The 13488-nt window shown below is 37.9% G+C and overlaps 2 protein-coding genes across 2 annotated transcripts in view; one reads left to right on the forward strand and one right to left on the reverse strand.

Moving 5' to 3' along the window:
- LOC311089879 (uncharacterized protein) overlaps positions 1–13488 on the forward strand; it is an 832216-nt gene that overhangs the window by 612563 nt on the left and 206165 nt on the right. The window lies entirely within an intron of this gene.
- Positions 4262–12468, reverse strand: LOC311089891 (SS18-like protein 2). The gene is made up of 4 exons (XM_084124926.1): positions 12218–12468; positions 8485–8561; positions 8265–8406; positions 4262–4608 (listed from the first exon to the last, which is right to left on the reverse strand). Exons 1-3 carry the CDS (start codon positions 12284–12286, stop codon positions 8295–8297), a joined length of 258 nt encoding a protein of 85 aa, XP_083981052.1. The 5' UTR covers positions 12287–12468; the 3' UTR covers positions 4262–4608; positions 8265–8294.

Raw genomic sequence — 13488 nt, forward strand, 5'->3', positions numbered from 1 at the left:
GCTGTCCAAAGACACTAGAGACAAAATTGTACACCTCCACAAGGCTGGAAAGGGCTACGGGGAAATTGCCAAGCAGCTTGGTGAAAAAAGGTCCACTGTTGGAGCAATCATTAGAAAATGGAAGAAGCTAAACATGACTGTCAATCTCCCTCGGACTGGGGCTCCATGCAAGATCTCACCTCGTGGGGTCTCAATGATCCTAAGAAAGGTGAGAAATCAGCCCAGAACTACACGGGAGGAGCTGGTCAATGACCTGAAAAGAGCTGGGACCACCGTTTCCAAGGTTACTGTTGGTAATACACTAAGACGTCATGGTTTGAAATCATGCATGGCACGGAAGGTTCCCCTGCTTAAACCAGCACATGTCAAGGCCCGTCTTAAGTTTGCCAATGACCATTTGGATGATCCAGAGGTGTCATGGGAGAAAGTCATGTGGTCAGATGAGACCAAAATAGAACTTTTTGGTTATAATTCCACTAAACGTGTTTGGAGGAAGAAGAATGATGAGTACCATCCCAAGAACACCATCCCTACTGTGAAGCATGGGGGTGGTAGCATCATGCTTTGGGGGTGTTTTTCTGCACATGGGACAGGGCGACTGCACTGTATTAAGGAGAGGATGACCGGGGCCATGTATTGCGAGATTTTGGGGAACAACCTCCTTCCCTCAACCTCCTTCCCTTAGAGCATTGAAGATGGGTTGAGGCACACAGCCAGGATAACCAAGGAGTGGCTCTGTAAGAAGCATATCAAGGTTCTGGCGTGGCCTAGCCAGTCTCCAGACCTAAACCCAATAGAGAATCTTTGGAGGGAGCTCAAACTCTGTGTTTCTCAGCGACAGCCCAGAAACCTGACTGATCTAGAGAAGATCTGTGTGGAGGAGTGGGCCAAAATCCCTCCTGCAGTGTGTGCAAACCTGGTGAAAAACTACAGGAAACGTTTGACCTCTGTAATTGCAAACAAAGGCTACTGTACCAATATTAACATTGATTTTCTCAGGTGTTCAAATACTTATTTGCAGCTGTATCATACAAATAAATAGTTAAAAAATCATACATTGTGATTTCTGGATTTTTTTTTTTTTAGATTATGTCTCTTTCGCAGTGGACATGCACCTACGATGACAATTTCAGACCCCTCCATGATTTCTAAGTGGGAGAACTTGCAAAATAGCAGGGTGTTCAAATACTTATTTTTCCTCACTGTATATATAGCCTACACACTATGGAAATTTGCATTTAACATAGTGGTTAATAACCTTTTTGTACACAGATGCGTGTCCCCAATCAGAAATGTAACTGCCTTCCACGCTGTCCGAACGATGCATGATTCATGTTAACAAACAGCAGCTAGTCGGACCATTTCACTGGCAGCCGCTTCGATCTCGATTCGTTCGGCTTCGAGTTTACACACGACTTTTTTCCGATATGCATGGCCAGCGTGCTCACTCACAGCGCACTATTGCAGCCGCATTACAAAGATCCGGGGTCCTGGTTCGCTAACCGGACGTCCCATATAACGATACTGTGTTAAAATAGCTGTAACTGCCAAATGTCATGTGGGACGACCCAGACCGCAGCTCTCAGCTACTGTTCCATAGCTTGTAAATGACTCGGAAAAAAAAGACACAAAAAATAACTATAAATAACTATAAATAATTTACTTTTTATGAAGAGGCTTTGAGCAGGCTCGGCAGAAATATAATAATCATAGCAGAGGTGTAATTTGAAAGAAATACACTACTTTTTCAACGTCTGACAGATTTAAAAAGAAGAGGAAAAAAGGATGTTAGCAGTAAGTAACTTTGTGCCATGTTGTTTTGAATAGCAATTGCAGATATTTTCTCTAACCAAAGTATTGTTTAGAGGGGGGAAATGGTGCTTGAACTTAAAAAAGAAACGTTGTTTGGGAGCGTAGTGGTAGTTACTGTATGTCTAGAAAGAGAGAGAGAAGAAAAAAATCCTTTTATGAAAAACACAAACCCTTCTGTATGGTCTTCATCCCTTCTTCATCGCGTTTGTTTTCCCATTGGCTTTCTTCAGAACGACACTAACATTTCTCATAAATATAACATTTTATTCCTTTCAAATACAATATATTTCTTGTACAAATATTGACAGTATTAATTTTCTTACACATTATAGCCTACCATTAGGCTACTCTAAGTTAGCATAATATAGGCTTAATAATAAATATAAGTAAAACGTTCTTTTCCCAAGATGTGAAGCACATTTTTTTTTCCTTTCCTACAGAGTTTAACTGTACCTTCTTTCTAGGTTACCAAATACGCCATTATAAACACTAATAAATGGTTCTGGTCGGATTGGGATGGATTTATTTTTTTGGGTTATTTTTGAGCCCAGATTCCGTTGGTTTCTGTGGTTTCGGGCTGCATCTTAAAAGCCAAGAATGTTCATTTCGTGACGTTTGCCGATGCCAATGTTGCCTGTATTTATGATATGACCATGTTTTCTGAAAACTAACTACTTACCATGTTTACAGAGAATCGTTTGCTGTATATAAATATATCTTTTTATAGTTCTGTGCTTTGCACAATCAAAAATGTAGGTTCGTTGCTTCGTCCGTGTTTTTCTCCCGAACTGTTTCGGCTTTTTTCTTCTTCTTCTTTTTTTTTTTAAAAAGATAAAACATCTTCAATGACCTTGGACTGTAAGGCTCAACATTTCTCAGCTGTGTCAAAATGGTTTACTAGTGGCTTCAAAAAAAATTAAAAGGAGTTTTAAAAAAAAGAGAAAAAAAAGAAAGAAATGATGTTGCCCTGACAGAAGATATGATGGGCGACTGCTTGGCTTATGTTGCTTATTGTTCACTAGAGCTGGCAACTGATTATTTCCAAGTGTACCAGCAATGCAAAAAATAAATATATAACATAACATCTGCTTTTATTTCGTCTTTGACTCATTTTGCATGCAAACTGAGCTTTCACATTTCGTATCTCCGTAACGTTTGTTAAAGCTACACTGTGTAATTTTTAAAGTTGATTCTTAGCAAAAAAACACTTTGTTCTTTTTAAAAGTATATGTGCTCATTAATGTGTAATTACTTGTACCAAATTAAGTATTCTCGTAAGTGTAGAATCTGCCATTTAGAATACATATGAGCGAGTCGCTCGAATGGCGGAAGCCATGTTGTGCCTCCATCTTGAAAATACATTAGCCAAAGAGGGACATACCTGGAAATTCAAGCTTTGCCTTTCGTGTTTTAACACTCAGTGACACCGTGATGAGTGTGAGGGGGAGATTACTCGCGACTGCCGGCAGAATTGAAATAATACGGCCACCGTAGGAGTTAAAACGCCCTCGGAATGGGAGGGGCTGGAAAGTAATATCAGAGCCCGTCTACGGAGAGCCTGGCCACTCCTATTGTACTGAATTTTGGTTGTAGTTCCACCAGAATTCCACTGGGGGCGATCGCCCTCGATTGTAGGTTTTGCAAGTTCAACATGGGTATAGGTCGAAAGTTGAATGAACGAGTACTTATGTCCTTTCGATTTCTTACAGGTTGAGTTGTTGCCCATAACACGCTAACATTCTGCTAATGAACGCTGATTGGTCAGTGAAGGACTGATTACGACCAGAGATACCGCTTGATGGCATCGTGGCATCCGAAGCGGGACCAGAAACAAACAAAACAAAAACTCTTATAGCACGTGTGTTTACCTGTGTCAGCTGTGTTGTCGATGCCTCGAGAGAAAAGAAAGTGCAGAGCGTGAAAGCACCAAAGTGACTGAAGGATTGCCGTAAAACAGTATCTCTGGTCGTACGATGCATATGACGTCATTGACACTTTAAAAGACTTTTTAAAGCAAATAAGTGACTCTAAAAAATCTAACACCCAGCAGGAGTGTGTAATTTCTTTGCATCTCCTTTCGAATACAATATTCAAATTACTAGACAAAAAATTAAATCCTGAGAAAAGTGGATTTTGAGGGGTATAGCTCCATAGACCTCCATTCATCCTGCACTCGTCCTGTGAGCGCCCTCATGTGGAGCCAGAGTGGAACTGCAACCAGTTCAGAAGCCGGAAGTTTACTGAGAGTGGAAGTTCTCCCCTTATTAGACATTCTCTGGTAATATTTAGTTGGTAGTCATAAACAATTTCACCGCTAGATGGGAGTAAATCCTACACAGTGTAGCTTTAATTCATGTTCTCAATTTTCTTTATTGCAGTTAAAAGTCAGAAGGCCAATACAACACCACCAGAAGTACTTCAATGACATGTGGATTCAAAAGGAGTCTGATTTGCATTTTGTACAGAATGGATTTAAACATGGTGTTTTATTTATGGCATTTCATATATTCATTATACATAGTATTAAAGTATAAATATTACGAAATCATGTACATAAATACAGTGTTTCCCAGCAAAGACATCTGGGATTCTTTTCGGCCAATGGGATTCTGTTTTAAGGATTATGATAAAAAAACAATATATAAATAACCAAACAAACAGGTGGGAAAACATTTTCGCAATAACGTTTGGTACCTAAATTTGGCACATACATCACTTGTATTCACTCATATTCGAATGTTCATAAACAACTGAGCTGTTGAGCAATACAATAGTTAATGATACATTTATTATAACGCGTCTACTAGTGGTGGGAAAAAAAATCGATCCATCGATGCATCGCGATTCTCTCTCCAACGATTCTGGATCGATTCTGAGAATATCAGAATCGATTCTGAGCTTAGTTTTTAACCAGATCTGCGATGATGCTGAGTTTGCTTTAGAAACACCCGTAATCTGCTTGCTTCCAATTCCTCACACACATAGGCCTACACTACTCGAACTTTCCGTAAAATAATCTTTCATAAAGTTCGGAAAGGTTGAATCGAGTTCACAGGCTTCATTGCACAGGATGCGCTGTGAGAGACACGCGCTTTGTTTGATGTTACGTTACACTTGAAGCGTGATGTCTCGCCTTTCGGTTTTTTCCTTACAAATGCTCTACGAAGTCATCATTTATGTGGTTTGGAATGCAGTGGACTTATATATTTAAAATTTGAACCTCACTAACAGAAGGCTGCTTTCAATTTCAAATGCTGACGCGCGCTTTGTTTGTGTAGACTGCTCGCGCATGCGGCTGTGCGAATCCGTGTAAGTGGTTTAATATAGGCCCTACTTGTGCAAAATTAACGTAAACACAGCCAGTTATGTCTTAAGGGATTAAACGGACAGGACAAACCACATTACTTATTATATTTCAAAAGAGATCCGTGTGTGAATGCAGCTTAATAGATCTCCCGCAGTCTATGATGTCATAGTAAAAAGCAACAGTAAAGATGAAGAAAAATCACTCACAATTCTTGATGAAACACTTACATAATCTTAAATAGGCTACTGAAAGCACTCTTTGTTTGTTATATGTTTCTATGCTCCTCTTTATTATTTGCTACTCGCTTGTATGTTTTGAAGATATAATAGTTTAAAATTCTTAACATACAACTGTTTTAATTATTTTTTTTAATTTGTAATTATTAAAAAAAAGTACTTAATTAGGCCATCCTTAAAAATATTCTTGTTTGCCGTAACCCGACCGACCCTGTCAATTTAGTACCGACCCAATTATTTATTTTTTTTTCCCTTTTAGTCCGACCGACTTGCCGGTTGTAAACTTGTGTTAAGACCGACCGATTTTTTTTAACTCTTCAAACAACTAATACAAATGCAATAAAATAATCCTAGTTATTAATGTAGCACCGAAGAGGTGAATTTCGTTATTCTGGACTCAATTATAATTACAACACCGACTACGCCACCCTGGGAATTTCACCCAGGGAAATAATGGTCCAATAAGGACACACAGGTTCGTTCCCACAAAGACACAGCAGAGACGTGAATATATAAAAATAACAACTTTATTATAATAACTAGACTAAAATCTCGACACATACACACACACACACACACACGCACACACATCAATACCCCAGGGGTTATGGTGGCTTCAGAATCAGAACTAAAGAAAAGTAACAAAAATCAAAGATAACACGTCGGATGGCAAGGAGAAATAACAAACCTACCCAATTCCATTTCACTACAAGCACTTCAAACGTACAGTAATGTACTCACTTCACCACAAGCACACGTGCATTTAAGTGACAGGAAATTCAAAAGACTCAAATCACTCAGTGAACAAGGGTACCCATTAACTTGGACCTAGAGTGGTCAGCACTCCTTCTCAGCCGATCCAACAAAGTTAACAAAATCAATATCAAATTGTCACAAATCAAACAAGGGAAAAAGAAAAATACAATCAAATGATCATAAATCAAATCAATAAACAAAGGAAAAAGAAAAATACAAAAGCAACAAAATAACAGAGGCAAATCACATTACACCTTGTCCATTAACAATACACACACGATGCATTTAAGATCACGCAAACTCACAACCATTAATACTTATTTCTCACGCTTGCACACTCGTACATATACACGCTCGCACACATCAACTTTGAATTCATCCACACAACCATACAAACCCCACGAACACAATCTTCCAGTTGAAACAGTACGGAGGTGGCCAAACGGCCACACGGATTAATACTCGGGTCTCACAATCTCCCGATGTCAAGTTCACTTGATGTGGGCTGGTCAAACAGGCGCAGTTGAGTTGAGGCAAGACGGAACGTCGCGGCAACGCGCAGCGACAGTAGTCTATTCAAGACAACGAAGGCAAAGACCAAACAGGAAGGAAGGGGAAGCCCGGTCACAGTCCCAATCAGCTGTCATCACACGGACATATTACCGGCTCTTGGCCTCTTTAGCTACAACAGAGGGGAACACGATATAAACAAATCCTTTCGCGGATATCCACCCATTAAATCAAATCATTTACCCACCTGATTATTAACAAAACAGCCCTTCCAACGTCAGACCACGATAGATAAAAAGCCCAGGATGCATACTAAAAACAACAGAATGCATATAGCCAACAGCTCGCCCCACATTAAATATTTATTTCTTCATGGTAACATACCCAAATACTGCGTGGCTCAGCTCGAAGATCCCCATAAGGGAACAACTCGAAAGAACAGCGTCCAAGTTTGCAGCAGTCAACACACTCCCACAACGCAATAGCTTCCTTATACACACTCACGCACCTATAGCGCACCTGTATCTAATTAGGTGATTACCATTCATTTGTACTAGGGTTGTACCAAAACTAACGAGGCAGCTATGACTACTACATTAAGTATTGTGAATATAAATTGCCTAGACCTACATACAAACGCTACGTTCTTTCTTTTAAATAAAAACCCGTGGCGCGTCATCTATGATTATGTTTACACCATTGGTTTACGCATCACATACGGCCTGTAGGCTAAGTTCGCTTCGTTTCATTCACTGTCAATGGTTCGCGCTTGGTAATGATGGCTGCGGCTTTACTCTAAAGATTATTTAATTTTTATATGTTGTTGAATATGGTTTATTAAAAAATAAACATGCGAGAGCGTGTTATAATATAGGATGTCATGTTTTAGTCAGTGACGACGCTACTGCAACACGCATCGCCGCAGATGAAGCTGAGCATCAACGTGCTATCGCAAATCAAAGTGAAAGTAAGTCGCTGACGCTTAACACACAATCATCTTCATTAAATGCAAAGAAACGAAATGATCTTACCAGGGCTGTTTCCGCTTTCTCTTATTGCGGGCTTTGATTCAGAAATTTTAGCTGATGATCAATAAAATAATGTATCTCATAACTGTTGCTTTCGGTGACGTGCACTCCATTAAATCTGCATATAGAGGGAATTGAAGATCGGATTTATATCCGCAAAAAAAAACAAAAAAACAAAACACATTTAGCCTATGTAACCAGGTGTAAATGGAATCGTTTTGATAAATCAGATTGCAATCCGATCTGAGAAAACGCATGAAGTGGCCTGGTGTAAACAGCCCCTAGACATAGGTGAAAAATGTTTGTTCACTCTCTCCCCTCCCCCTCCGACCCCGATTTTTTTTTTTTAAATAAAAAAATATATACTTTTTTATATAATTTTTTTTATATATATAAAAATATAGACCTACCTACCGACCCTTTTTTATTTTTTTTTTGCTGTTACTGCAAACCAAAATATTTTTAAGGATGGCCTTACTTATGTAAACTAATGAATTAATGGGATGGGGGGATGGGGGGATGGGGTAAAGATAAAGAATCGTTCTGGAATCGGATCGTGACTCCCAGAATCGGAATCGGATCGAATCGTGAGGTGACTAAAGATTCCCACCCCTAGCGTCTACAATATTCCTGTAACCTGAACATCTAACTGACTGAGTCGTTTGCAGAAGTCTGCGTCTCCTCCGGCACGATCTCTGCGCCGGCATCAGCTATGGTTCCCAAATACACGATGTTCCGGTGCAAAATCTGCTGGTATCTGTGAAGGAGATGAAGTCTATACTTCATTAAAAGCACTTAAGCATATGAAGAGAACAGACGCGTGAAACACACGTACTGAACACACTCGGTGGCTCGGCCCTTCTGCAGATACTCTGTGATGCATCTCACCAGTTGATCGTTCTCATCCAGCAGCTGCAAAACAGTGGCAATCAGTTAGTAGATTAACTTCAGGAAACACTTATAAACTTTATATATACACTTATAGGTCTGCACCAGAAAGGTAATTTAGTTCATGACCATTTCAAAGCATCTTTCTGAACTTCTGACCTATTGACGAACACGGAAGCGCAGATGAAGTAAAGCAAAACACTGATCATGAATTACTGGCTTATGCTACTCCTAAATCCAACATCATTCGTCGGGTCAGAGGTCACTCTACCACTGGAACTAGACTCGCATATGGACGTTACCGGAAGCCAGTGATTATAGTTCATTATAAAGTTATAAATATGGATATTTTTCTTATAAAAACGCATGGCTTTGCTTCAGAAGGCCTTTATTAACCCCTCGAATGGATTACTTTTATGATGGATAGATGTGCTTTTTTGGGCTTCAAAATCTCAGGTACCATTCACTCCCATTATAAAGCTTGGAAAGTCAGGATATTTTTAAATATAACTCTGATTGTGTTCGATTGAAAGAAGAAAGTCATATACACCTAGGATGGCTTGAGAGGGTGAGTAAATTATGGGATAATTTTCATTTTTGAGTTGAACAAACCCTTTAAAGTTAAAGTTAAAGGCACACTGTGAAACTTTTCAACCTTCATAATATATTTCCAAGACCCTTGTGATGGTACATCGACTTACAGTATGTTGAATGACACGTCTGCCATAGCCTGACGGGGTCTGTATCGCTTTTACTGGCACTATGTAACTTCGGGGTTCGGGTAGTAACCCAAGCTCAAAAAGAACTACAAAATTCGACTGCTTTACGGCATACGTCACTTCCCCCACCACTTGGTCAAATTTGGACGTGAGAGGCCAACCAGCGTTTGTTTTCGGCTTTCGTGCGTATGTTTTTGTCATGGGGCTGTTTACACCTGGCCACTTCATGCGTTTTCTCAGATGGGATAGCTATCCGATCGTGAAAAGACCAGGTGTAGCCTAAATGCCCTCCGAAACGCATTCAAGACGGATTTGAATCCGATCGCTCAAACCACTTCAGTGCAAGTATTCCATAGCGACTCTAGGGGTCGCTGTTTGACAAAAACACAATTCCTTCACAGTGTGCCTTTTAAAGTTTATTTTCAGTCAACTTCAAAAGGAAAAAGAAAGAAAAACAATTTACGAGCAAACATAGAAACAAACAATAAATTACAATGTAAACAATATTTAAAAAGGAAAAAAAGTTGATCGACCGAAAAGGTGTCGGCTGAAGCTTATGCTTATTGCGCCGATCCTTTTTGCATATAATTTATTTTACACACAACACCAAGTCATCTTGCGTACAATGACTAAAAGAAAAAGAAGCTAAATTCATTCTGTTTTGTATAATGTAATCTTTTTAAAAAAAAATAATTTCTTGAAACTACTAATGGATTTACATGTTTTCAGTTCATCATCGAGACTATTCCAGTTTAACCCCCTGAACAGACAGACATCTGTTTGACATTGGTTCTGATTTGTGGTTTGCTGAACATAAGTGTTCCTCTGAGCTCATAAGGAGTAGATTTCAGGTTGTACCTATCTCTTTTTTATATATAATATGTGATTTAAACTTTTCACTTAAAGATATTTCTTTATTTTTCTGAAATTTTCATTGCAAATTTCATTTTATTCACAAGAACAAATGTCTTATCAACACTTTCTAGATTCTTTTTTTTTTTTTTTTTTTTTTTTTTTTTGATAGACTGAGCATTTATTTGTATTTGTTAAACTGAAACTTATCTTAATAAAATAAAAATAACAGAGATCACTGCAATAGATTACTGCATTTTAAATAAAGCATCATCTTCTGGACTGAAGCACAGGCTCCACCCCCCAGCACAACGATGACCCACAAACCCAGACAACAGAAACCCTTTAAATCCCAGCAGAACATTAAACACTAACAGATCTCTCAAGATCTCAGCAGAAAACAGCATTACCAGCTTCACTTATTACTAACAGTTTGACTTTATTTCTGTCAGACATTTACAGAAGTTATTATTGTGAATCAACAGAGGTCTAGATGCCGATAACCCACCGAACACAATATAATTTCAGTGTTTGGGCAACAGCTCTAAAACCTTGTTATAGTTTCACAGTGTTTATAATACAATATTTTAAGCGCATTTTATGATCTAACACAATTTTGATCAATGATAAATCTTGGGATGAGATCTAGGCTCAGGATAATTAACAATAATTATGATATCATCAATAAACACACAACCGATTGTCCCCAGATTTTCGCTTGGCTTTTTGAGCCATAATGCCTGTGTCGTATAAACACAGTTACAGCAGCCAGAGAAAAACTAAAGCTCAAGAGTCAAGAGCCCAACTAAAGAAAACACCGATCACCATAATGGTGACCGTAAAATTTTATTATTTTCAATAAATCATCAACATCTAGACCTCTGTTAATTACGTAGAGTCTGAGTTTTGTGGGTCACCGTTGTGCTGAAGAGTATATTATTTTCAATAAATCATCAACATCCAGACCTCCGCTAATTACGTAGAGTCTGAGCTCTGTGGGCCACCGCCGCGCCGAAGAGCAGAGCCTGCGCCCCAGCCCAGCAGGAGACTAAGAAACACTGATGATATGCTGGATGTTGCAAATTTACTGAAAATGTAAGGCAATTGTTTTCTAAGTACACTCAGCTAATTACATTTTACAGTGTAAATATATAAAAGCTGCAATTTCTAATGTATTATTCAATGTATTGTAATATGTAACACATTATATTAATGCAATTTATTATTATTTTTTTTTTTGCAACATATTTTTATTGTAAACTGAATCGAGTTGCATAGAATTGACAACTTTTACAATTTAGATTTTAAACAAAATAACAGAAAACAAGAAAAGAAAAAGACATAACCAAACCACCCCACCCCACCCCAGCTTACTTTCTAGATTCTTTCATGTTAATTTTCCCATAATATAAAATCTCTTAAACTCAATTTAAAATAACACATATATTATATTATCTGTCTTACTGATTAAGACTTTTGTTTACCTGTTTGTATTTTCCCTTTTCCTATTTTAAATGCAGTGTTTTTTCTCAACAGTAAAATGTCCTTGTCTAACTTAACTTGTTAATTTAATTGCAGTTTTTTAGAGAAAAAAATCAAAACTAGGGATTTCAATACCATATTTTGAAACCTATTGAGTTTACTCGCTTTGGAATTTTGATCCGTAAATGTTAAATCGGCAGCGTTCACACTTATTTAATAACAGGTGCGACTGTCGCGTTCACACTGCAGCAAACAGAAGTGGCGCGAATTCATCGTTTAAAATTTCTTAACGAACATGTTTTTAAACTTGCGTGAACGCGCACAACGGACAACTGACGAGAGCAGCTCCGATGAATGAAAGAAACTGACTAGATCAACAATCTTTATATTGAATTTATCTAATATCTGCATCTCAGTAAGTTACCAAAAACACACAACAACACATACGAGACCCACATAAATGACGTAACTGACGTTAGTTGTCAGTACGGTTCCGTCACTTCCGTGAGTCCTGAAAACATATATGGCTGAGGTCGTTTATAGAAACTAAAGCGGTCGTTTCTCCCATAAATAACCGAACTGTGTGTGTGTGTACGAATTAAGCACTGAGTTCAAATGTTTACTCACTCTTTGAATTGTCTCCTGGTTGATTTGCGCTTTTCCGCGCTGCCGTTTGGGAACAAAAACAACAGACATTTTCACGGGCTCGAAAACTCAAAGCACCGATGCGCCTCACACGGATATATTCAGCTCAAAGGGCTTCTGGAGATGAGAAACCGCTCCAGAAATCGATGAATATCAACATTTTATTATGTGACCAACGACAGTCTCCATCAGGGCGACTCGTTTCTTCTGTGTTGTTCGGATCTTTTAGTGACTCGGTTCATTACTGACCCCTGCGGGTCATTCTGCAGCACTGACGCTTTTTCTCTTGCAAATCACTGCAGTTTAGTCAATATGCTATATAGATCATCATACCGAGAACAAATGTAAAACAAGCTCACCAAGTTGATACAAAATACTATACATATGTATGTATTGCATAGAAATGTCGGAGGAGCTTGAGTTTGTTGCCACGAGAGTTATAATTTACTCAAGTTGTTCCAAACCTGTACAAATTACATTTCGTTGTTCTGTTAAAAACAAAGGAAGATATTTTGAAGAAAGTTTGTTAAAAAAAAAATTTGTGACATAAAATTACAATCCCTTCACACACACCACACAAGTCCAAATAGACCTTATTGGGGAGGGGGGAACAAAAGCACACAAGTGCCAAGTGCCCTAAAACAATACAATTTGAAGATAAAACTATGCAGCACAGTTATACAAATATATACAAATGTATTTTTGGTTTACTTTGACTACACTTACAATCAATTTAAGTGTTAGTGCTAATCAGGGCATTTATATTAGTGTACTTAAGCACCACATTTGGTAAAATGTACTTATAACTAGTAGTATACATTAGTAATATATTTAATAAGTCAATTTAATTTAAATTTAGGATTACTATATAAAAGTCTAGATTGAATTTTTTTTAAAGCATTCAAAGCACACTTTTAATAAATACAGTAATAAAACTCCTCTGTATTTTTGCGGTAGTATACTTTATTTCAATGCACTACAAATCAATTTAAGTATTAGTGGTATTTAGTATACCTTTTCAAGTGCACTGAAGTACTACTGAAGTAGAAATATACTTTTAATTAGTGTATTTATAGTGTATAACTTTTACAATTTTAATGTGTGTCTGGCATGTTTTTACCTTTCTACGGTTTAAAATTGTAACAGTAGCAAACCCAAGCTAACTTTAGATAAACAGTATCTTCTTTTATTATTATTTTTTTTATTTAATTACACAACGACAAAATTAAATTAAATACTTAAAGGGGTGGTAA

Source organism: Abramis brama, assembly GCF_963993115.1.
Source record: "Abramis brama genome assembly, chromosome: 9".
Classification (NCBI taxonomy): domain Eukaryota; kingdom Metazoa; phylum Chordata; class Actinopteri; order Cypriniformes; family Leuciscidae; genus Abramis; species Abramis brama.

Bases quoted from the DNA above. Each gene is read 5' to 3' on its own strand.
- LOC311089891 (XM_084124926.1), bottom strand. From the start codon at position 12,286: ATGTCTGTTGTTTTTGTTCCCAAACGGCAGCGCGGAAAAGCGCAAATC. The intron at 8,562-12,217 runs GTGAGTAAACAT...ACTGTTTTGCAG, and splicing joins ACCAGGAGACAATTCAAAGA to CTGCTGGATGAGAACGATCA. The intron at 8,407-8,484 runs GTACGTGTGTTT...TCTCCTTCACAG, and splicing joins CGAGCCACCGAGTGTGTTCA to ATACCAGCAGATTTTGCACC.